The sequence below is a fragment of the Colobus angolensis genome, unplaced genomic scaffold (assembly GCF_000951035.1).
Source record: "Colobus angolensis palliatus isolate OR3802 unplaced genomic scaffold, Cang.pa_1.0 Scaffold104, whole genome shotgun sequence".
NCBI classification, from domain to species: Eukaryota; Metazoa; Chordata; class Mammalia; order Primates; family Cercopithecidae; genus Colobus; species Colobus angolensis.
The window spans coordinates 9,365,495-9,390,140 of record NW_012111364.1 but is presented as its reverse complement, the minus strand read 5'-3'; the positions used below and the strand labels follow the sequence as shown (position 1 = coordinate 9,390,140).

Sequence of the window (24,646 nt, the reverse complement as noted above, 5' to 3'; positions counted from 1 at the left end):
TGAATGAATGAATGGCTGAAGAGCCAGTATTCCAGCAACTAAGTTAGGTGAGTGCTGAAGCAAATCACTTGTGATTGCAGCTACAACCCTTATTTCTCCCGTAAATGGAAGGGGATAGAGAGACAGAGTACAGTTCAGGCTTCTGGGTTAAAGGTTAACAGCAACAAAGGTTTCCATCAAAGCCTACTAAGCATACACATCAACAGAAGCAGATTTCACTGATTCAAATGCTCTTTGGAAAGGGGTAGGAAATAAGTCAACAAATGAAGGTAAGAAATGAAATTTTACTGTTCCTATATCCTTGAAATGACTCAGAAGAATGCCACCAATTTGGTTTTTCAGTTCCCTCCCTTTTGCAGCGATGGTATTTCATTGGTGCAATAGTAATTGTGGTTTTTGCCAGGGTCAGGAAAATGAGGTGGAAGTCCTGAGGGACATACCTCTGCCCTGCTGCCAACTGGATACCAGGCAATCCAATATGTCTAAAGAGGTTTTCCTGGTTGTTTTTGTTTGTTTGCTTGTTTGTTTTTTGAGACAGAGTCTCACTCTGTTGCCCAGGTAGGAGTGCAGTGGTGAGATCTTGGCTCACTGCAACCTCCGCCTCCAGGGTTCAAGTGATTCTCCTGCCTCAGCCTCCTGAGTAGCTGAGATTACAGGCACGTACCACCATGTCTGGCTAATTTTTGTATTTTTAGTAGAGATGGGGTTTCACCATATTGGTCAGGCTGGTCTCAAACTCCTGACTTTGTGATCCGCCCCCCTCAGACTCCCAAAGTGCTGGGTGGTTTTTTTTTTTGGAAGACAAGTCTCGCTTTGTTATCCAGGCTGGAGTGCAATGGCACTATCTGAGCTCACTGCAGCCTCTGTCTCCTGGGTTCAAGTGATTCTCGTGCCTCAGCCTCCTGAATAGCTGGGACTACAGGCGCCCGCCACCTCGCCCGGCTAGTTTTTTGTATTTTTTTAGTAGAGAGGGGGTTTCACCGTGTTGGCCAGGATGGTCTCGATCTCCTGACCTCGTGATCCGCCCGTCTCGGCCTCCCAAAGTGCTGGGATTACAGGGATAAATTTTCAACAGTGAAATTCATAGGCTATAAAGGTGGTAGCAGCAGCTAAGAGTAACTTATTCATGTTCTTCACTTGACTTGGTTTTATATGGACAGAATCTGTTACAAGAATGAAAAAAAAATTATGGTATCTACATCTTTATACATTAGACAAATATGAGTAGGTGGGTAGGAGGAAGGGAGAAAGAAAGGAAGAAATGAAGGAAAAGGAGAGAAAAAAGACCAATTTAAACCAGCAGCATGCGTACCATAGTTATAAATTATGGACTATTATAGCATGATGAGTAGTTTTAGTATATGACAGTTCAAATGAAATCTTTCACATAATTTTCTAACTTTCGATGATATTTTCAAATCTCCTTTTTAAATATTCAGAATCAGCACATAGTACTGAACAATGTCTTATCTTTATTACCAAATCAGCAGCCATTTTTATTTTTCTTTTGGAATTTGGAAACTATAGTAAACCTTGAGATAGGGCACCCTATTTAATTCAAAAACGTGATTTCAAAATTTGCTTTTCCTTTTTGTTTCATGGCAGATTTCAGCAAATCTGTGATGGTCATTGTCATCACACAGGGCCTTGTTCATAGCAAATAGGCAAGAAATACAAGCCGGTAATAATGATGATTCAAACCCCCACTCAACTGAGAGCCTAAAGTTTTCATTCCAAATCTGATTTGGAGAATTGGATATTAAAAATGAAAATTTAATAATGAGATTGAAAGAGGAAAACTGTCTACTATATCCTCAGATTTTGATTTAGGAATTATTTTTAAAAATTATCCTTTTTCTTAACTGGCTTGAAGGAATGAAAGCAACTTGGCCCAGGAGGAAAATGAAAGTGTAAAAGTGAAAAATACAAATGGTCACAGATCCAGCCTCAGTTAATAAATGCAAATGTGCCCTGATGTGTACCACCGAGAGAGAATACCGTGGACTCAGTGCTTTTGATTTTGGTTTATAACCCAGGTAATTGTTTTCAATTTGGTTTTAAAAATAATAAAGGTATAGAGATGCTTTCAATGTCTGTAACTAGGTTTGTAGATTTTGATCACCAGGATAATTTTTAGCCACACCATCAATCCCCTGCCACAATTGACTTGGCAGGCATAATCCTAAAACACCAAACTATTTAAAACTTGAAGCCTCTCATGTGGTCTTGACTCCTCCTTTTTATGAAGTGGAGTCATTGTGTGAATTTCAAAATTACAATAAGAGATAAGTCACAGAGGTTAATTCAAAGAAAGTTTCTGGTGCACGCAAACACATCATCTATGCTATGCTGTTAATTGGATAACTTATTGTTTCTATTAATTTCTGAGGTATGTTCAACTTGAATGCAGTGATTTTACTACCACCAAGATTGGTTTTTTCTTCCTTTTTTTTAATGCTGTTATTTATTTGCAGTCAAGAAGGAGAAAAAAACCTTTAAGTTCAAATGCTAAAGTCATAATATTAAAATATATGTGCGTTACTCCCTTCATAATTAACACCATTGTACAGCATGGTTATGAGTTTAGAAGATGAAAGAAAAATTCCTCATATCGAAACTTTTTAACCCTGCTGTAGGTACTTACAACTTAGTGTACTTCAAACCCATCCCTGACTTTTTTTATAAATGAGATTCCTTTTTCCCCTTTAAGTTAAATTTCAATGAATAAATCGTTTCTATTTGGCCTTCAAGCATGGCAATTATCTGTGTTGTAAAAGATTCATTCTAACCACAAATCTAGTCAAGTGGATTCTGGAAACACTTTCAAAGCAATCAGGTCACAGGTAGGAGCCAGGCAGAAGGTTGGCAGGCTCCATGTGAGATTTCCGCTACAGAACCCTGACATTCTTTCAAAAGTTAATTTTTCTTGTAAAGGGAAGCCAGAGGTAGCAAAGACACCTGATTCTATTAAAAGAGCCCCTGGAGTTTACAGAAACACAGTTATTGTGGCACAATTGAGACAAACCAAAAGAAATCTTCCTAAGAAATGACATTAATCTTAAACACAGAGTCAAGAATCTTATAACGCTCCACATTATGCCCCAAATTCCTGAATCAGAGAGCTTTGGAGGGAGAAGCAATTTTCTGGCTGTGCCCATTTATGCTACACTCTGCAAGGTGAGCTGACCCACCCATCTTCACTCCCCTACTTGGTCTCAAATGCAGCTGGCATCCCAAGCAATCACCCAGGACTCCAAACCTTCCCTTATTCTCCTTCAGGAGCTTAACTGCTGCTCCTCTTTTTCTCCCAAAATCAGGCTCTTTGTGCCAGCTTTGTCCCCCTCCCCTGATCCTCTCCCTGCTCATCTCTCCCCAGCCTTTGAATCATGGTGCTCCTACTAAATCCCAGGCGTCCCTCATTCTCTGGCCCTGGCTTTGCTATGGACATGAATGAGCATTTCCTGTTACTTTCCTGGTCCTACCAAAAACCCTAAGCCCCTCTAGCTCTTTGGCCGATTCTCAGCCTGTCTACTGACAATTTCTAAGTCATCCATGAGTAATACTGATGCTGTTTGAAATAAGTGAGAAGATTATCAACGCTCTAAGTTTCTCTTTTTAGGATAGGATAAAATAAATGATGGGATAAACTCAGTCCTTATAAGCCTAGGTGTCTGTGCCCACAGTATCAGGAGAATGATGGGGCATTCTGGAAGTTGCCATGGAGACCACCAAACTTTCTGTTCTCTTCTGGAGGCACCAATATACTTCAGAGCAACAAATAACTTAAAATTTCCATCTTTCCTAGAAACAAGTTAAATTATGAATGGCAATGATTGTTGACTCTTCACCAAACCTCTGGTTCCTTTTCTTCCTCGGCACACAGCATGACTACCTTTCCCAGCCCCTTTGCAATTAAGTACAGCGATGCAACTAGTTCTCACCAATAAAATGTGAGCAGAGGGGATACATGTCAAATCCTGGCCAAGAGTTTATGAAGCAGGTATACCCCTTCTACATACTCCCTTTTTGCCTGCTGTGTGTAAGTGGTAAAGAGGCCCAGCCAATAGAAGAACCGTAAAAGGAAGACAAGGTTTTCTAAAATTCTGTGTGGAAGAAAATCACCCACCAACCAGGAACACATACATTTGACTGCTATGTGAGCAAAACCCTATACTCTGTTTGAACCATTATACATTTGGGTGTCTGTTTGGAATTGGAGCAATGCCTACACTAACTAATGTAACCAACATATTAGGCTTAAGAGCATTAAATCACTTGAGTATTAGAATTGTAGGCCTTCTTCCTGGAAAATACAAGAGGGACCAGCAGAAAGGGAAGGGAAACAGTAGAAATAACAATGTGAATAGGTACAAACATTTTCCACATATATAACCATGTATTACATGCATTACATATACTATCTAATTTCAATCATTCCTCACAACAACTTTAGGAAATAGTACTGCACTATCACATTACTCAGATGTGGAAACTGAGGGAGAGATGTAACACTCAGGAAGTGGAGGAGCCATGATTCAAATCTGTTGACTCCATAGCCCACACTCTGGTTGAATACCAACTCTGTGTCCTAGATATTTTATACAATATTTTCTTTTTAACACCGTGTAAAATAAGCCTTATTATCCCCATTTTAAAGATTAGTAAGCTGAGATTCAACAAAGATAAATGATTTGTCTAAGGTTACAACTGGAAAAAATGAAAGCCCAGATTCAGGCCAAGATCTGAGTGACTCTAAAGTCACTGAGAAATGAGTCCCTCATTCTCTTTCCCTTACACCACAGAGGTCAGAATATAGATAGAGGGAGATGTCATGCAGAATGTATTTCACTCTATTTGAGAGCTTCAGATGTCTCAGAGGTTGATCTGTTAGGCCTGTGACTGTGTGACCGCTGTAGTCATTGCTATTTGTCAGTTTTGGGGACCCCAGAGTTTCTGCTGGCTAGAGGTCACCAAATTACCCAGCATGTAATCGAGGCTATTTTTAAAAACTGATAACAAACTTGTTAGGCTTGAAATAACCCCTCCTTTGCTATAGCCCAACAAGAGGTATCCTCAGCCAGGGGTGGATCAGTCTCAGTCATGTTCAAGTCTACAGGAAGAGGAAAAGCCAGGGGTATGGAAGCTAATTCTCTCAATGAATAAAGCATTTATGCATAGGAACAATTATAGTAGAGCCAGTCCACAGATCTACCTCATAAAGTCTTTAAAGTCAGGAGGGCTACCAGGAATTGTGTTTATATAAGGACTTCTGGGTCCTCTGAATATAAGTACTAAGGGAATGTCAGGGTTGATCAGGACACTGGAACTGACTTAAACAAGGATAGAGAGGGGGAAACTGGCATAACTCCCAATTAGAAATGAAGAATGGGAGAAGCCATCCACGTCTGTCTCCGTGCTTTGTAACCTGGGTGGTCCACCCTCTAATCACATCCCTCCTGGCCTCACATTGGCTACTTAGCATATAAAGGAATTCCTCCAGACCCAGCCCCATTCTTTCTCCCTCCTGACTTAATCTGTGGGACTTCTGATATATCTGGAGTCTGTATCTGGGTTAGTGCTGGAGGCTCACTGTGGGACAAAATGGTAGCATCATGTAACTTCCTCTCCTGTGACATGAACCATTTTAGGATTAAACAGCCACAGTCCCATATTCATCTATCCAAACAACAGATATTTGTGTTTGGGAAAAAGCACTGAGGCCCTGAAGGAGCTGGAGTTCCTCTTCAGTGCAGAGTCAGTTAGACCAGCAAAGGAATGGCAGGAGGCTGCCATGGAACTAAATAAACAGGGGCGAGCCCATTGTGCTCTCAGGGTTTTCCAGGACCAGAGCTACCACAGCAGCAGCCCTGGGTGATCCCAGAACCCCAGGAAAGGCAGGGGAAAGAGGTTCCCAGAAGATCATACTCTTCCACATAGAGAATCAGGAGAATGGGAAGGGGTATGGAAAGAGAAGCCCTTCTACTCCCACATTCCTTCCAGTCATGTCCTTTCATTTTACAAACGGTAGCCAGAGTGAATCTCTTCCAAACTGATCAGATCATTCTTCAGTTGCTCCTAGGGTTAAGGCCAAACTCATTACTTGGCCTATAGGACCTCACGAGGAGTCTGCCTACTGCTGTAATCTAAATTCACTCCATTGTGCCATCCTCTATACTCTCCAGAACCCAAAGTCTATTTTATAGCCTGTAAATCCCGTGAGGACTAAGTTCATATATTTTTACTCACTACTTTATACTAGCACTTGGCTTATTTGCCTGACATAGGTGGTGCTCAATCAGTATCGGTTGGTTGGTTGAATGAATGAATGAATGGCTGAAGAGCCAGTATTCCAGCAACTAAGTTAGGTGAGTGCTGAAGCAAATCACTTGTGATTGCAGCTACAACCCTTATTTCTCCCGTAAATGGAAGGGGATAGAGAGACAGAGTACAGTTCAGGCTTCTGGGTTAAAGGTTAACAGCAACAAAGGTTTCCATCAAAGCCTACTAAGCATACACATCAACAGAAGCAGATTTCACTGATTCAAATGCTCTTTGGAAAGGGGTAGGAAATAAGTCAACAAATGAAGGTAAGAAATGAAATTTTACTGTTCCTATATCCTTGAAATGACTCAGAAGAATGCCACCAATTTGGTTTTTCAGTTCCCTCCCTTTTGCAGCGATGGTATTTCATTGGTGCAATAGTAATTGTGGTTTTTGCCAGGGTCAGGAAAATGAGGTGGAAGTCCTGAGGGACATACCTCTGCCCTGCTGCCAACTGGATACCAGGCAATCCAATATGTCTAAAGAGGTTTTCCTGGTTGTTTTTGTTTGTTTGCTTGTTTGTTTTTTGAGACAGAGTCTCACTCTGTTGCCCAGGTAGGAGTGCAGTGGTGAGATCTTGGCTCACTGCAACCTCCGCCTCCAGGGTTCAAGTGATTCTCCTGCCTCAGCCTCCTGAGTAGCTGAGATTACAGGCACGTACCACCATGTCTGGCTAATTTTTGTATTTTTAGTAGAGATGGGGTTTCACCATATTGGTCAGGCTGGTCTCAAACTCCTGACTTTGTGATCCGCCCCCCTCAGACTCCCAAAGTGCTGGGTGGTTTTTTTTTTTGGAAGACAAGTCTCGCTTTGTTATCCAGGCTGGAGTGCAATGGTACTATCTGAGCTCACTGCAGCCTCTGTCTCCTGGGTTCAAGTGATTCTCGTGCCTCAGCCTCCTGAATAGCTGGGACTACAGACATATACCACCACATCAGGCTAAGTTTTGTATTTTTAGTAGACGTAGGGTTTCACCATGTTGCCCAGGCTGGTCTTGAACTCCTGACCTCAAGTGATCTGCCTGCCTTGGCCTCCCAAAGTGCTGAGATTACTGCCGTGATCCACCGCACCCGGCCTAGAGAAGTTTTATGAGTGAGCCTTAGTCAGAGCTCACTGCTAAGCAGCATCAGGCTACAGCCCTAAGTGAAGGAAAAACTTATCTCATTTCTGATAAGATGAGGATACGTGGCAGCTTTGATTTTGGTTCTTTCCTATGATGGGAGGCTTCAGGACCTGGTTCCATCCAGGATGGAGTTTGGACACAGCATAACCCTGAGGGCATAGGGATGGGCAGGAAGTCAGATAAGTTATAGTTGGTAAAGATTAATTAAACACAACCCAGGTGAAAATGAGGAAGTATTTCCCAGATAAGAGAGTGGAGAAAACCGGCCCCAGGCCTAAAGAGGTGGCAGCGATAAACTAACAGCATGTGTGAATTGAACTTATGTTGGTGACAAGACCTGTGGTTTGGCGTAGGTTTATTCCCTAAGCAAACTCATGTAAAACTGTGTGTACAGCACTACCACCTTTTAACCTTAGAATTTAAAGATTAAGTATGACATTGGTGGTGTTTATGAGAATGCAGAGTTTTGCTATATTTTCTTTTCAGGGCTTGTACAATATGGGCAACATGACTATTTGGCCTTTGCTTGGATACTCAGCCCGAGAGATGAACAACTGTTATTTAAAAGACCTGCTATAGAAGCTCTAGACATTGTGTGATAAAACTGGAGATTTAACACACATTCTATGAGTTCTGCTCTTGACTGAGCTCACTCTCTCTACACAGAAGTAGGCGGTTTAATTTCAACATGGGATTTTCACATTTATTATCTTAAGCTCCTACTATCTCCTACTTACTAAGAAGTTCTGCTATTTGAAAAGCAGTTTATTTTTAATGTTTCCACATTTTTAGAATCAATCTCAATCATCCAGAGGTGAATAACTGAGTTTCAAAGCTTAAGCATGGTAAATATATATGTAAAATGAAAAACCAGTTAATGAGGGGGGCAGCAGTGGAATAGGAAAAAAAAGAGAGTGAACCGGTAAGAACAACAACATCATCAACATATTAGAAGCAGAAGAGGGAATTTTTTAGAATTACATAGTAACCTTTAGATGCCAAATTTGTCTACTGAGACATGAGAGACCCTAAGAGTCTCATTATGCTGGATAAGCTTGATGCTGCTGACACAGAAACAAAGTGACATGCAGATGGCTATGAATTCCAGTAACACAGATTTAGGGCCTAGAACAGAGGTTCTCACCCTGGCTGCTCAGGAGAATCCCTTGGAGAGCTTTGAAAACTACAGCACTCACGCTCTACTCCCAGAGATTTGGATTTCGTTCCTCTGAGAAAGGGCATTAGTACTACTCAAAAGCTCCCCAGGTGATGCTACTGTGAACTAAGATTGGGAAGCCCTGGGCTACCATGGAGGATACAGGTGAGGAAGGTGAGTGGGGGAGAGAGAGAGAGAGAGAGTGAGCACAAGTGAGAGAGTGAGCGAGCAAGAGAGAGAGAGAGAGAGAGACACCGAGCAGCTGAGTATAAATTCTCCATTCAGTTCACAAAGAAAGGAGAGCAACAAACCATAGAACAGTTCAGTTTTGCACCAAGCAATTTATATAATGTTTAGCATTTGCTAAAGGATTGTACTCATACCACTTTTACACTTCCAGATGATGTCTCTAAATACTGGATGCCATTTAACTGCTAGGCTCACAATAAATCTATTTCATAATAGCCATTTTTGTGTTATCTACAACCTCTTCTGCCCATCACTCTGGTGAAATCAGAGATGACTCCAGCACAACCCCATTCACTTACTTTAATTCCTTGTGATCCATAGCCAGGGGGGCCAGGAGGGCCAGGCAAGCCTTTTTGCCCAGTATCACCCTGTTAGAAGATGGGGAGAATTTGAACACAAAATGTAAGAAGATTGAAGAAGAAAGAGTGTTAAGTATTACTACTCTCAGCTTCATTCTTACTTCAGTCTAACCAGGACCTTCATGCTGCCTATAAGCTACTTCTGATTTTACTTCAAGTGCTTCCCCAATATTTTTAAACCATAGAATTCTTTGCAAACAAAACCTTACATATAATCCAAATAAGAATTAAGCAGTAAGCAGAGCTGCTTGGCCTAAGCAGAAATGGAGGCCCAGGGCCTCATCTGCTTGGGCCCCCTTCACTGCCTACCACCAAGCCCAAGAACACCAGGGCTGCCCTGCACCACGTATGGAAACTACTGACATGTGGCTCCATATAGCTTTAAGATGTTGCTCCATTTCTTTTATTTTTTTTTTTGAGACGGAGTCTTGCTGTGTCTCCCAGACTGGAGTGCAGTGGCACAGTCTCAGCTCACTGCAAGCTCCACCTCCCGGATTCATGCTATTCTCCTGCCTCAGCCTCCCAAGTAGCTGAGACTACAGGCACCCACTACCACGCCCGGCTAATTTTTTGTATTTTTAGTAGAGACAGGGTTTCACTGTGTTAGCCAGGATGGTCTCGATCTCCTGACCTCGTGATCCACCCACCTCGGCCTCCCAAAGTGCTGGGATTACAGGTGTGAGCTACCATGCCCGGCCTCCATTTCAATATAAGGTGTGATTTCACTGAGGTTGCAGTTAAAGATTCAGTGGGTATCAATGTCCAAATTTTTAGGAAAATATGTAGATGAAGCAATAAGCAAGTGTAGCATTTCCCAGTATCTGTTCATAAACTGAGCCCATGTTTCTTTGGAAACACTTCGTGGTGGAATAAGATTGGAAAATAGCATGCGCTTTCCCTTGGAGATCTCCAGTGCACACTAATACAGTAGATTAATGGCTCTAACAAGTCCCACAGTAAAGAAATTAGTGTAAAGTTGCTTATCCCAGAAGTTCCTAAATTAACATTGGATGGAAGAAACCTTCAGAAATGCTGAGTTAATGTAAGTTATTGTATAAGTCAGTCTTTTTCTTTCCAGTATAAAAAAAAAGCTTGATTTTTTTCTGATTATAAGAGGAATACCTGCCCATTGCAAAAAAAAAAAAAAAAAAATTAAACAGAAATAAAGATGACATGAACAAGAAAAACAGACCCATCTTCCCATCACCCAGTGATAATGACTACTAACATCTTGAGGGGATTGTCATCCATTTAAAGTGATCTAGAAGGTTCAAAAATAGCACACTGCCAAAATGGAGTTGATGGACAAAACAGAGATAAACTGAGAATCTTGGTAATTCTGGGATGCTCAGTAAAATCTTTGACTCATACAGCCTTTTCCCTCTCTCTTCTGAGAATGGGCTCTAATTCACTTCTGTGCATTTTTGGCGTGAATATATCAATTCAAAATTTGAATTTGTGGTAGGTGGTTCATTGACATCTATTTTCCCTATTGAACATGCTTGCTACTTCTTTACCCTACGTTTGAACAAATCAAATAAATTTGTTGAGCAAGTGAATGAACAATTAAAACTAGATTTCTCAAACTCAGCACTATTGACATTTTTGAGCTGGGTCACTCTTTCTGATGGGAGGCTGTCCTGGGCATTGTAGAATGGTTGGCTGCATCTCTGGACTCAACCTACTACAACAAAAAAATGCCCCTAGACATTGCCACATGTTCCCTGAGGCTGGGGAAGGGAAACAAAGTCTCCCTCTCTGAGAAACACTGGATTAAAAGAATAAAAGGATGAATAACCACCAAACTGAAGGAGACATAGAAAGGAGGGAATATGGGCCAAAAGAAGTTGCTCTCGTCTTCTCCAGGGACAATCAATCTAGACCTTTGCACTGACGCCCTGCCAGAGTAGCTGTGGCACACAGGGCACAACACATCAGCAGGTGACCTGGTAAAAGGCCACCTGAGGCACCTCCACCACAGTAAAGATGTGTTTCTTGGTGACGGCACAGCCTCTAAGAAACCTGGAAATGTTGTGAGCACTCTGCAATTAAAAAGAGGCTGACTTGCTCATTTCTTTTGGGGGAAGTAAATGGCTTTATAAATTCAAATGTTCTATTTTACTGAATGTTCACCTAATACGAAAAATAAGACTTTTCATCAGTCATCCAGAAAAAAAATAAGTCAACGCCAAAATGAACACTTACTATGAAGCTACTGTTCACTTGTCACTGATGGTATCTAACCCTCACACAGAGCATTGAGCTGAGGACTCACCTTTGGCCCTTGGGTTCCTATGCCCCGAGGCCCAGAAGGACCTGGAGGGCCTCTGACCCCAGGTTCTCCCTGAAAAGACACAATGAATAATAAGTTACTAATTTTTTAAAGACTTTATGTTTTTTTCAATATATATATTTTAATATAAAAACTTCTTGAATGTGACTAAGGTACTAATTGAACCCCCTTCTGCTAGATCACTTTTATATTACCACTTGGGCAATCTTCAAACCAACAGATCCAGGTCCATTTCAAATTAATCAAGTCAATTAACTTCTTGGCAACATTTACTTTTATCAGAACTGTCTTCTCTAGAATTTGGAAAAGTATTGTGAATAGAGGATGGAAGAAGAGACAAGAATAAAAAACAACCATTAAGAAATATAATCATATCCTGAACTAGTTGCTTTTATCATTGTATGCCACAAAGATTATGCTATTTGAGTTAGAGATTGGCTCTATGATGTTTCTGCCACCTCATTAATTGGAACTGCAGGGTAAACTCTAAAAAGGATTTTCAGCTTCACTAAGGCATGACAGCTTCATAGCTGGCAACTATTACTAGAAAACTGGTGGGACCTGATGAGGGTAGGTGAAGCCCTGTGGCTAGACCTACTAGAGATGCTAATGATGAGAAGAAGCAGAGAAATAAAAATCACTTCATTAGCCACCTTCTGTATTCCCAAGACAATGCTACGCATGTTCATATATGTTATTTGATGTAATTTAGTACTCACAATAATCCTGCATTATAATGATGTCTAGTTTATGTAACTTCCCTGAACCTCAGTAAATTCATCACATATGTAGAAAATAATATCTGCATTTCATAGGGCTCAGAATTGAGACAAAGCTTATAAGTGCTTCTATCATGATTTTTACCACAGAATAGGCACTTAGTATATGTCAGCTCCACCCCCCTATTTTATTAAAGCGGAAACTAAGGTTTGCCCAAGTCTGCACAGCTATTAAGGTGCAGGGCTAGAAGGATGTAGAAAAACAGGAACCCTCATAATTACTGGTGTAGCCACTTTGGAAAACCATTTGGTGGTTTAAGGTTCAACATAAATTTGCCATATGACACAGTCATTCACTCCTACATACACACCCAAAGATGATAAAAACGTATATCCACACAGAGACTTGCATATGAATGCCCTTAGCGGCATTATTCATAATAGCCCAAAACTAGAAACTAGAAACAGCCTAAATGCCCATCAACTGGTGAATGGACAAAGTCCTGTAAATTCAGCAATAAAAAGGAATAAACTATGAATAAATGCTGTGACATAAATGAACCTCAAAAACATTATTACTAATGAAAGAAGCCAGATATCTTATATAATGACATTCACAAAAAAAATCCAGAAAAGGTAATTCTATAGAAACAAAAAGGAGATGAGTCACCACCAGCGGCCAGGGATAGCAACATGGACTAACCATAAATGGTCTCGAGGGATTTTACTGAGGGGAAAAAAATGTCCTAAAACTGATTTATGGTGATGGCTGTAGAGCATAGTAGCAAATTTACTTAAAGAACCACTGAATTTTATACTTAAAAAGGATGAATTCTATAATGTGTAAAATATGCCTGAATAAAGTAATAAAGAATAAAAAGAACCAGGGTCAGGCTTTGAAATATCTCCCAAGACCTTTGCCTTAGGTCCTGTTTTGCCCATATCCTGTTACCAGCTAAACAGCTTCTAGCTTCCAACATTGCAAAAACCATAAATTATAAGAAATGTTGAAGTTGTTTATCCAGAAAAACAGTCCATCTTTAATTTACTTTCTACTTTACAAACTCTAAAATACTTCTAGATAACACAAGCCCTTAAAAGGACAGGGGCCATTTTAAAACTGTACTTTATTATTGACTTAATTCTTTTAATATCTACTTTCATAATTATGTATTTCTCTTTTACTTACAGGCCACTTTTAGTATACTGTCTCCATCTGTTCCACTTAGTACTCAGCTGCTTTTAAGGCTACAGGTGCTAATTATCTCTTTAACACCTCTCTCCTACTGACTCCCATCTTTGAGTGTCCCCAAGTTCCTGCCGGCTGAAAGGATCACTCCAACATCAAGGGCTCCAAGTAGAGAACATGAAAACCCTGTAGTACATACATTTCCATTATCACTCCTTTCTTGAGTACCTCTGAAGTACCTTCAAAGGGAGTGTAAGTTCACTGCCTGAAGTTCTCCAACTGCACCTGACTGATTCATATACTTTGCTACATCTTAAAAGGGACATGTCTTTTCTCTTCCAAACATTTTGACACCCTCCAACAAAACAAGGAAGCATAAATAAATCTTACGCAAAATCATTGAATGTTTTATCAAAAATAATATTCCTCTTTGCTCAGTCACCCCAACCTACCCCAGATTTGATGGCTTCCTCTCATTCATTTCTGTTCGCCTGTGCCCTTCCATGATGAGGTGAAAAGGTTAGGAAGGATACAGCCAGGTAGGGCATGGTGGCTCAAGCCTGTAATCCTAGCACTCTGGGAGGCCGAGGCAGGTGGATCACGAGGTCAGGAGTTTGAGATCAGCCTGGCCAATGTAATGAAACTGCATCTCTACTAAAAATACAAAAATTAGCCAGGCGTGGTGGCGGGCACCTGTACTGGGGAGGCTGAGGCAGGAGAATCACCTAAACCTGGGAGGTGGAGGTTGCAGTGAACCGAGACTGCACCATTGCACTCCAGCCTGGGTGACAGAGTGAGATTCTGTCTCCAAAAAAAAAAAAAAAAAGGAAGGAAGGAAGGATACAACCAGACACCATGTGCCCCCTGCTGTGATGCAGTAGAGAATACACCACCCTACCTATCAACATTCTGGCCTAGAAAAACTGAACCTGGATGTAAACATGCCTCTAGATCTACCAGCTTAAAATAATAGACAGAAGATGGAGAAACACATTACACAACACCATGAGGATATCATCAGCAAATCTGCGAGTACAAATAACATATTCACTAACTGTGAGCTAAAAAACAGGGAGGAGTCAACTTTGATTAAAAGAGGTTTAAGAGCTATCTCAATCAAATGCAGTGTGTGGGCGTGATTTGGATCCCAATCCAAACAAACCAATTATAGCAAATGGATGAGACAAGCTCGGAAATTTGAATGCTGGATATTTGCTATATTAAGGAATTGTTCATTTGTTTTAGGTTTGATAATAGTATTACAGTCAAGTTTTTAAAAAGAGTTCTTACATTTGAGTGACAAATACTAAAGTTTTATATGGGTAACGTCTGAGGATTGTTTCAGGATAATGCAGTGAGGGGAGGAGTGGAGAATATAGCTAAAACAAGATCAACTATGTGTTGATAATTGTTAAGGAAGTGTGATACATAAATGAGAGTTCATTTCACTAGTCTTTCCACTTTTGTGCATGCTTAATTTTCATAATTCATAATTTAAAATTTATAATTTTTATAACGAATTGTCTTAATAGAATTTTTTAAAATCCATAAACAATACCCAGCAAAAGTCTCTCCAGTGAGCATGAGATAGTGGATAGTGTTGCTGTAATAGGCCTCCTTAATAATAATTCATGATTTTAAAGATGTTAAAACTGGGCAAAGAGAAGGAGCACACAGGTAGATTCAACATCATTAGAATTTACATGTGTTGTGTGTATTCTTGGGATGTACCAAATGTTACATAATTTTTTTTAACATAGGGAGAAGGAAGATTAACATGGAGAGAAGGGAAGATTTTTTTTTTTAACAAAGTAGTATGTTTTAAGAAAAAATTTGACACTCTAGTGTTTAATTCATGATATTTTTCTTGTGAGAATGTTAGCTAAAACCTCCCCTCAACTAGTATTAATCATACTAATACCCCTACATGGGAAAGCAAGTGGGAAAAGCAGTTAAAATAGGTCCATAGTTTACCTCAGGCCAGCCTTGTCAATGCTCAGTGTTGCTATTCATTCTCTCCTTGATAGTCTCCCTTATTCACTTCCCCCTAACCCTCAACCTTTGGGAGTGTCTGATGGCCAACTGCAGTAGGACAGCTGACCCTGTAGATACCTTACTGTTCTCTCTGTCCTGCAGCCTCAGCCAATGAATTTAAGGTGTGTTCCATGTCATCTGTGGTCCTTCAGTGTTCACCTAAAACAAATTGTCCATCCTCATCCATGTAATTGTTGACATATATCTATGTTTCACATATCTAAATAATATTTTGTATCTTTCAAACTATGGGAAAATAATGACATATAGTAATGCTTTTACGAATCTAATAGACTTTAAATCAAGTCTTAACATTCTGCAGATATTAGAATTGGTCTGTAACATAGCATGAGAGTTGTTCCTCAGTGTAAATGTACCATACTTTGATAGATGGGAACATTAGGCATTTAATAATCTGAGAATCCACAGAAGTCATGTCTCTCCACTATGGTGGGGTCTTTGAAGATGATCTTTTGTTGTTCCATGGGCTATGTGTCCATGTTAGGCCACCACACCTGGTGAATGTGAGCAAGAGAATTGCGGGCAGGTCTTGCTTAGCCATTTGACGGCACTGGTTTTGTCATAAGGTAGCACCATAGGTACCTAAGAAGTGTGTTGACCTGTGATATTTTCAGATACACAGTTTATTGTCAGTGGATACAGTGACATTCACAAATAAAGGAAATTACAACAGGTTTTTGCATAGCTGGACATAGCTTCCCACGCAACAGCTGAGGGTTGTTGGAGCCTGCAGAGGGAGCCCTTGTATTAGGAGATAATGAACAGACATGCGAGCAAATTCTAGAGTCGCCATTGGCAACGACATTTATCACTTTCCTAAGATGACAGCCTTAGCCTTATCCCTACCCGCTGCACACACTCTCTCAAAAGAATAATGGACTGTTTAGATGGCATACCATTTCCTCTTGGCCCACGAAAAGGATTCTAGATGGGAGATACTGCTTTCATTTTCACAGGAAATGGCCAAATTTAGGTCTATCTGCAGTACTTGTGCATATGAACTTAACAAATGATTCAGTGAAGACTACCTAGACCATAACCTTGCAGAGTGGATAATTTTAACTCCTTTAAAAATACACACCATCTTACGATAGTTCTAAAACTCACACATTGAAGCTTTCCTTTTTTAAATGAAAGAAGAAAAAGAGGAGAGCAAACACATTCATTCATTTTCTCATTAGTAAATCTTCACTTTGATTAATATTAAAACTATTATAATAAATAAAAATAATACTTATTAAGTTTATTATGCAGCAGGCACTTTTCATTCATTATCTTACCTGATCTTATCAACATCAACTTATTCCATGTTACAGATAAGGAAACTGAGGCTATAGCAGGATACATGACTTGCCAAAAACCAGGCAGTCTGAAGCAATTCAAACCCAGGTATGACTCCAGAACCCATCTCCCATTTTGATGTTGGCTGGGACTAGATGCAAGATGCTAACTTTTCCACAGACTTTCTGCCAGCTGCCATTTAATGCAAAGACCTCGGCTGTTTGGCTGTGAAACTGTGAAAGTCCTTTTCCTATATTGCCAATCACACTCTCTCAAGGAGAAGAACATCCTGGATTATAAGATTCATCCCATATTACATAGGTCCCACACAACCTGCACAAGAACCCAGCCCTCTATGTCTTCCCTTCCCATTTTCCCTCCATTGCTAATCCTCGGTTTTGTGATTTACTCCAACATGTTAATTGACTTCATTCCAGATCTCCTACCTATACCAATTCTTAATCTCTCTTCTTATCCATCCTACAATGTGCTTGATTTGGCAGTGTGATGCATAAAATGGTTACTACCACTAATTACATTTTAATATGTTAGAATTCATAAAGATGTTTTACGTACATTATTCTATTAATTTATCAAAATAAACCTGTGATGTAGGCATTATTATCCCAAATCACAGATAAGAATGCTAAGCCTCAGGGAGACTGAACGACTTGCTGAGGTCACACAGCTAGTAAGTGGCAAGGTTTCAAGGTAGAGCAGTGACAAAGAAACAACCCATTATACCTTATGAGTTTTCTAAAAATATCAACGCAATATTTGAGGAAATAATCAGCCCATTAGATTATTTTCCTCCCCCTCACTCCCCCACACATACTAATGAGGCTTTATTCTCTCTCCCTTTGTGCCAGCTAAGTTCCTGCCACTCTTTGAGAAGAAGGTGGAAGCAAGATATACTTGTTCCAAAAGTGATTTCATGCTTTTCTACTTTGGGGACAACAAAAGCAAATTAAATTCACTGTGAAAGAATCAGCCTCTTAAGGATGTTCCAAGGAATGGTACTCTAAAGATTCTGCTAAATGATGAAACTGAGGAATGACTGGGTTTTAAAATAAGGTAGAAGTCAAAGTGATGAGAGCAGCTGCCTTATGTTTCTTTCTTTCTGGTTTTTAAATAAAATTAAGATATAACTACTCCAACTACCACAAACATAGGCTGAATGAATTCCGTAATTCCACCTATGTCATGAGTCAGTACTTCTTGAACAGCTCACTCATGGTAGCCAGAATATCAAAGGAAGCTTTAGAGGCTTTTTGTCTAAGCATATGCACATATTGGCAATGTGTATTGATTATTGAACGATATGACTCAGTCATTTCTCAATGACACCCTTTAATATGAATAGGAAGATAGTACCAACTGTCAGCATGATCATCATGAGGATGAGAAAAAAATTATACAAATGCTGGAAAACAAAGTTCTCAAATTGCTACATTTCCTCTCAAGTATTTTTTCACCTTTAAATTTCAAAGTATTTAAAGTATTTTCAATTACTTGAATCAATTTCTCTCCTAAAACTTTGATATTCACCCCAAAACAGCTGTATCTCATAGTCCCTGACAATTTTAAAACTTCTTATTGTTTTTTTTCTTTTCTCAAAATCAACTCATCAAAGACACGCAAGTGATGGCCTTTTGCCAAGAACTTCATTGGAGAGGAAGAGTCTTATTTAGCTTGGTTAGAAAGCTTGAAAACAGAAATATTGATACTGCCTCTTATGACAGGGAGAAGAGCAGGCTGTCTTGTACTAAAACTGACTATAATTTTCCACTGGGAGAAAGTTCCTCCAAGTCCGCATGATTAAAAATAAAAATGTGTTTATTGTGATGTGGGCGATGAATGTTAAGGGGATTTACCGTGTGTCTCTAGGGCTGAAGGAAAAGTATGTACATACTCATAAGAAGAGAAATACAAAGCTAGGAAAACAGCGAGGAGAGATGAAAGCAATACTGAAAGTCATGAGGCATACTAGAGTGCAGCTTAGATTTTAGAGATGAGGCATAGAACTGCATTGGGGAGTAAACTTGAAAAGTTACCTTTTCCTGGTCTTGGATATGACCCTTTCTGAAACCTGTGGGTCAAACGGCCTAGCGTCTAAACTTTGTATGGCTCTGGCTTTAATTAGTTCTGTTTTGGGCTGATTGTCCAGCCTGCAGCAATTTTGCAGTCATATTATAGGGAGGTGGCTTTCTTCAAGTCCACTTTGGAATTACATGCCCTTAACTTCATTATTAAGTCTGTATCCTAGGCCAGCCTTCCTTGTTGGGCACTGTTCAAAATGGAGTTCCTTGTCCAATCTATGTCTGCCAATGGAATTCACACATTCCTAATGCATCTCTGTGTGAATTGGTCCTCTGTTCCACCAATGCCTGTTGGTGGAGTGTACATATGTGAGCCATTGCAGAGAACAGAGGGGCAATTCAGATGCTGGGAACATTTTTAGAATAATGATACTCAGTGGAATTCCACATAGACTTGCGTTCTATGACTATGGGCCACTGTTGTCAAATAAAGCATGTATTTATGATACTCAAACATTTAAAGTTACCGAAAAATATTTAACTCTTTTGGGTTTTGGGTTTATGCTTCTCTTTAATGTTTACATAATTTAAGTTTTGACAATAGAAAAGCTAGGCTGAAAGAAGAAACAATCCAACTGCACACAAAACAGTGCCTAGATAGAAGATGGACAGCAGAGGAGACTGAGCATCTGTAGATCTAGGTAAGTCATGCTTTCTGCTCTGATTTATTCATCCATTTAGTTTTTCATTCATTCATCCATATCCAAAGCCCCTCTCATAGACAAAACAAATATAGTATCAAAAATGTTTCTATTGTAAAGAGGCAAGTTGCTCAACCTTCTGGTTGTTCATTTCTTCATCTATAAAACAAGGGGACTGTTCAAAATGTCATAATATTCTGGAAATATTTAGGTAATACATAATCATTATAATAATAATAGTAATTATACTTGTGATAACAACAACAATCCACTAAGTCTTTTCTGCCAACAGACTTATGCCAACAACTTGAGGTTAAGAGGTCCTAACTCCAAATCCAGGTGAGATCTCCTCTGTGCAAAGATTAGGCTAAGTTCAACCACTCCAAGGTTTTGGAGAGGATCATAGCTTTTTCTGTGATGACCCAGCTCCCTGAGAGGGCCTGAAAAAAGCTAAGAGAGGGGCATGGTAGGCTGTACCTGCCCTTAGGGAACTCAGGAGAACCACCTCTTATATTCCTTTTCTATGAGGCCAGAAATAAACTCATACTCAGGGACAACAGGAGATCAGCCCTTAGGCTACATGTACCTTACAAAGCTTTGCGGGGTGAAAACACAGGAGCAGAGTTATCTGCAGCTTCTCGAAGAGAAATGAGATGTATGGCATGTTTGTCCCCAAATCACAAGAAGTGCTCTTAATATCCAAGGCTCCAGTGAAGAAAAGCAGGCAGTGATGGGTGGGGCTTGGAGCTTGGCTTCCCCATCAACAAGCCAGGAGATTGGATCCAGGAGTGAGGACACTGGATGAGCACTTCTCACTTGGCAAGAAACCAAATTATCAGTTCCTCTTCCCAGCATGTTTCAAAGGTGAGTTTAAAATCTGTATCTCCTCTCTCCTTCAAAGGTGTAGTTTTTACAAGAATTTTGGAAATATCTCAGAAGGTCTTGCCAAATTTGAATTAAATTCAAAGTAATTGTATCTAGAAGGACAATAATCACTGATGTTGTAGGGAATTTTTCCACTTGGAAAAAAGCTATGGGGAACCACAAGGGTGCTAGATGTCAGGGACTGCTTTTTATATGTTTTCAAACACAGAAGCTTTGAGTTTAATGTCTGTGTCATATGTTAAACACATGTGACCTTAACTAAACAGCACCAAAACCCACCATAAATTCATCGTCAACCTTAATGGTTTCCTCATTTCAAAACACATTTGTTTTGTAAGTTAATGCCTTAAGGCCACAATTTTAAGGCGACTACACAAAGCTTAAATGAAAAACATATCAGGATCCACATGGCTATACTACCACACACACATATATACAATTTCTCTGTCACTTCAACTCAAAGGGGGAGAAATTTTGCACACATTTGGGTCCTGTGCTTCTGCTGCCATGGACAATTTTTGGTATTTTCAGAATGTCCTGCACTTTACCAAGCAAGAAGGGCAAAGTTAACTGGAATTATCTTCCTTTCTTCACCAGTTTCTGTCTATGAATCTCTCTCTCTCTCACACACACACACACACACACACACACACTCTCTCTCTCTCTCTGTGCTCTCTGTCTGTGTGTGGTGTGTGTGTGTATGTGTATGTGTTTCCAGAAGTTTTCTTCAGAATAAAAGGCCACTTAGAGATTTTGAGGCCTCTATAAAAAAGGAGAGATGATTTTTAAAGTTATTTAAAAGCTAGTATTTTCTTTTAGACTTTCCTTTATTTTATGATCCAAGTTCCCTTGATCCTAGGACCAGCTCACCCTCCTAACATCTCCTTCTAGGGCTAGAGAAATTCTGAACAACACAATTTTCATGGGAGGAAATGGAATAGGCAATGGAAGGAAGGAAAAGCAGCTAAGAGGGAGGCGGGCAGACAGGTAGGTCCCAGCTAGTGCTCTTCTGCCCGGGTTCTGCCTGTAGCTGGAAGCAAACCATGGACTGCTGCTTCCACTCAGCCTCCCATGTGGGCTCACACAGACAATGGGAGTTTCACTTAAGATACATCTTCTGGCAGCATATTAGCCATTTCAAAAAATAATAGGTAAGATGAAGTTTTGAACACCTTGTTTCTTACCATTTTCCCCCTAAAATGTAGATGATGGCAAATACAGGGGACTTTTGGAGGAAAATGGTGTATGCAATCATTTAGAAAATGTTTTAGTCTGTATCTTAGATAATCTGACACAGTGAGATATTCACAAGAATTGGGTAATTTTTTTTTTTTTTTTGAAACGGAGTTTCGCTCTGTTGCCCAGGCTGGAGTACAGTAGTGCGATCTCAGCTCACTGCAACCTCCGCCTCCTGGGTTCAAGAAATTCTCCTGCCTCAGCCTCCTGAGAAGCTGGGATTATAGGCATGCACCATCACACCCAGCTAATTTTTGTATTTTTAGTAGAGATGGGGTTTCACCATGTTGGCCAGGCTGGTCTCAAACTCCTGACCTCAGGTGATCTGCCCACCTCAGCCTCCCAAAGTGCTGGAATTACAGGCATGAGCCACCACACCTGGCTAGTTTTTTTCAAAGTTCTTTATCTGTGCCTAAGCGCCTGTCTTTATTATTATTGCTCAGTGTAAAGCAGTAACATAAACCTATAATTTAATATAACATCATGCCTAGTTATATAAAAAATTCATAATCATCTACTCTGTGAAAATGTAAATGCTCATCTGTTTCTATTGGAACACACACATTCCAATATATATTTAACATATTTTATTTCACATCTTATTTTACATAGAAATAAGTTTCTACTTCCCTAAAGAAATATTCAGTATACAAGCTTTTACCATTGTTTCACTGACCACATAAAATATGAGGTTTACCTATTGAATTTCTCTACTTTTTTTTAATTTTAGGATTTTGACAGGTGCTATGCTTTAAAGAAAAAAGAATACATCAGTACCCAAATTCGGTGCAGTTTATTGATACTGCTGAGGCTTATTCAAGGATCTGATGTAGTCCTCAGTCAGACCAAGCCAGATCCTTCACTGAAGCACCTCGGGTTTGTCCTCTCTGTACAGTGTACACAGCACTTCCAGATACATCCTCACTGGAATCTCAACATTACCCCCAGAAGCAGAGATGAGGCAGCTATCAAGATTCCCTTTTAAAGGTGAAATTTAGTGCCATGGGTCTCCAATCTTTTATTCTACCTGGGAGAGGGCAAAGAGGCACTTCTAAATTTTGTGGCAGGGGCAAATACCAAGAGGAGAAGTTGGCATTAAGCATATACAACATCTTTTCTCTCTAATGACCTGGAAACATTCAAAAAACATTCAAAAAGGAGATATATTTCAAAGGAAAAATTCTCCCTTTAGGGTAATATTGATCATTTATTCATTTTCCATTCATTCAACAGGTTGTAGAGCTCCTATTGAATGGTACACCTAGTTCTGGTGACACGAAGTTAGGAGGGAACAAAGCAAAAAGCCTGCCTCCAGGAAAACCTTCCCTCTCATGGAATATGCAGAGGAATAAATGAGCAAGATGATCTCAGAAAGTGATACACGCTACATGGAAAACATACAGAGGGGTTGGGATACTAATGCTTTTTGTGTGGGTGGTCAGGGAGGTGAGAATTGAACTAAGCTTTTAATAACAGTCATCCTGGCAAGTCCCTGATGCAGGAATGAGCTGAAGTAGGGCAGGCCATTTTGGCTGAATGTAGGCAGCTGGGGAGAAAAGACAGAAGCTGCGATCCGGGCATGAAGGGCCTTCAAGGCCATGGGAAGTGTTCAAAGTCTGAAAGAGAAGCCACCAGGGTGTTTCTAGGAAGGAATGGTATACATTCTGATTTATGGTTTTAGAAGACCACGCTTCCTGCTAAGTTTTTGGAGGACAGAGGTAGGACAGAGAGAAGACCAATGAAGAGGCTATTTTTACAGCCTACGTAAGAGATGACATAGTCTGCCTGGCAGAAGCAGAAAGAAAAAAGGAGCCAGAGTTGAGATATATTTTGGTGGTAGCACTGACAGGATTTACCAAAGGACTAGGTGTGGAGGAAGGAGAGGGAAAGGAAGGAACAAAGCATGATGCTTAGTCCTTCTGGCTTGAGATTGGGAGAGCCATTTGCAGGGTTATGGGGCAAAAATCAAGGATTTTATTTTGGGTTATTTTACATTAGAGATGTTTGTGAGAAGCCCAAGAGGGTATACATGGTAAGAAATTACATACATGAAACCATATCTTAAGGAAGAAAATATAGGTATTTGGAAGCCATCAGTGTGTGGACAGTGGTTAAAGCCATGGGGTTGGATGAGAGTACCTAGGGAAAGAGTATGGCTAGAGGAGAGAGGAGATCTCCGACTTGAACCCTGATCTTGGTATAAGAAGCAGCAGCAGCAAAGGAACGTGAGTTGCTATCAGAGAAGGAGGAGCCAAACCATAAAGTTAGTCTACATGTTCAGATTAGCTCCCTGGGAAGTCTATAGATAAGGGCAAATAACTTTATTAATTATTTCAGACACCTCTATTCTTCTAGCTGATAAAAAATTTTATATTTACCAAAGTCACCTACCTATAGGCACACTCTTAGAAGCTAATATGTTGCCTACTTTAAAGTCTTACCTTTGCTCCAGTGTCTCCCACTCCACGTAAACCCATCGGCCCAGGGGGTCCTGGTAATCCACGAGGTCCCTGAGATGACATAGTAAGGGAGGGTGTGAGCATTCTTGTCGTGTGCAACTCTCAAAAAGGAGGGAGGGAGGGAGGGAATAAAAAAATGTCCCACTTACAGGCACACCAGGATAGCCATCACCTTTGAGTCCTGGAGCACCCACTGGTCCCCGAGGGCCTTGGACACCCTGGGTAAATTCCAACATCAGTGATGTCATGAGACTCAACTATAAAACATCTGGTTAAACTTAAGCATAAAACCAACTCAATATGCCAACGGTGGATTTCTAACCCAGGAGTTAGAAAATGACTTATTGCTAATACTTTAATTTTTAAAATTATAAAGTTTTAGTGCATCATAAATCAAGAAGACATATAAAAAATAAAATTTGGCCGGGCGTGGTGGCTCAAGCCTGTAATCCCAGCACTTTGGGAGGCCGAGATGGGCAGATCACAAGGTCAGGAGATCGAGACCATCCTGGCTAACACGACGAAACCCCGTCTCTACTAAAAAATACAAAAAACTAGCTGGGCGAGGTGGCAGGCGCCTG

The 24,646-nt window shown here is 40.2% G+C and overlaps 1 protein-coding gene across 2 annotated transcripts in view; it reads right to left on the bottom strand.

Annotated features, from left to right (window-relative positions):
• Positions 1–24,646, bottom strand: part of COL28A1 (collagen, type XXVIII, alpha 1) — a 188,147-nt gene that overhangs the window by 60,825 nt on the left and 102,676 nt on the right. For both annotated transcript variants that reach the window (XM_011943170.1, XM_011943162.1), the window contains exons 24-27: positions 24,215–24,283; positions 24,048–24,116; positions 11,484–11,552; positions 9,149–9,217 (exon numbers count right to left, since the gene is read on the bottom strand). In XM_011943170.1, the coding sequence (XP_011798560.1) occupies positions 9,149–9,217; positions 11,484–11,552; positions 24,048–24,116; positions 24,215–24,283 (276 nt within the window). The remainder of the gene's footprint in view (positions 1–9,148; positions 9,218–11,483; positions 11,553–24,047; positions 24,117–24,214; positions 24,284–24,646) is intronic.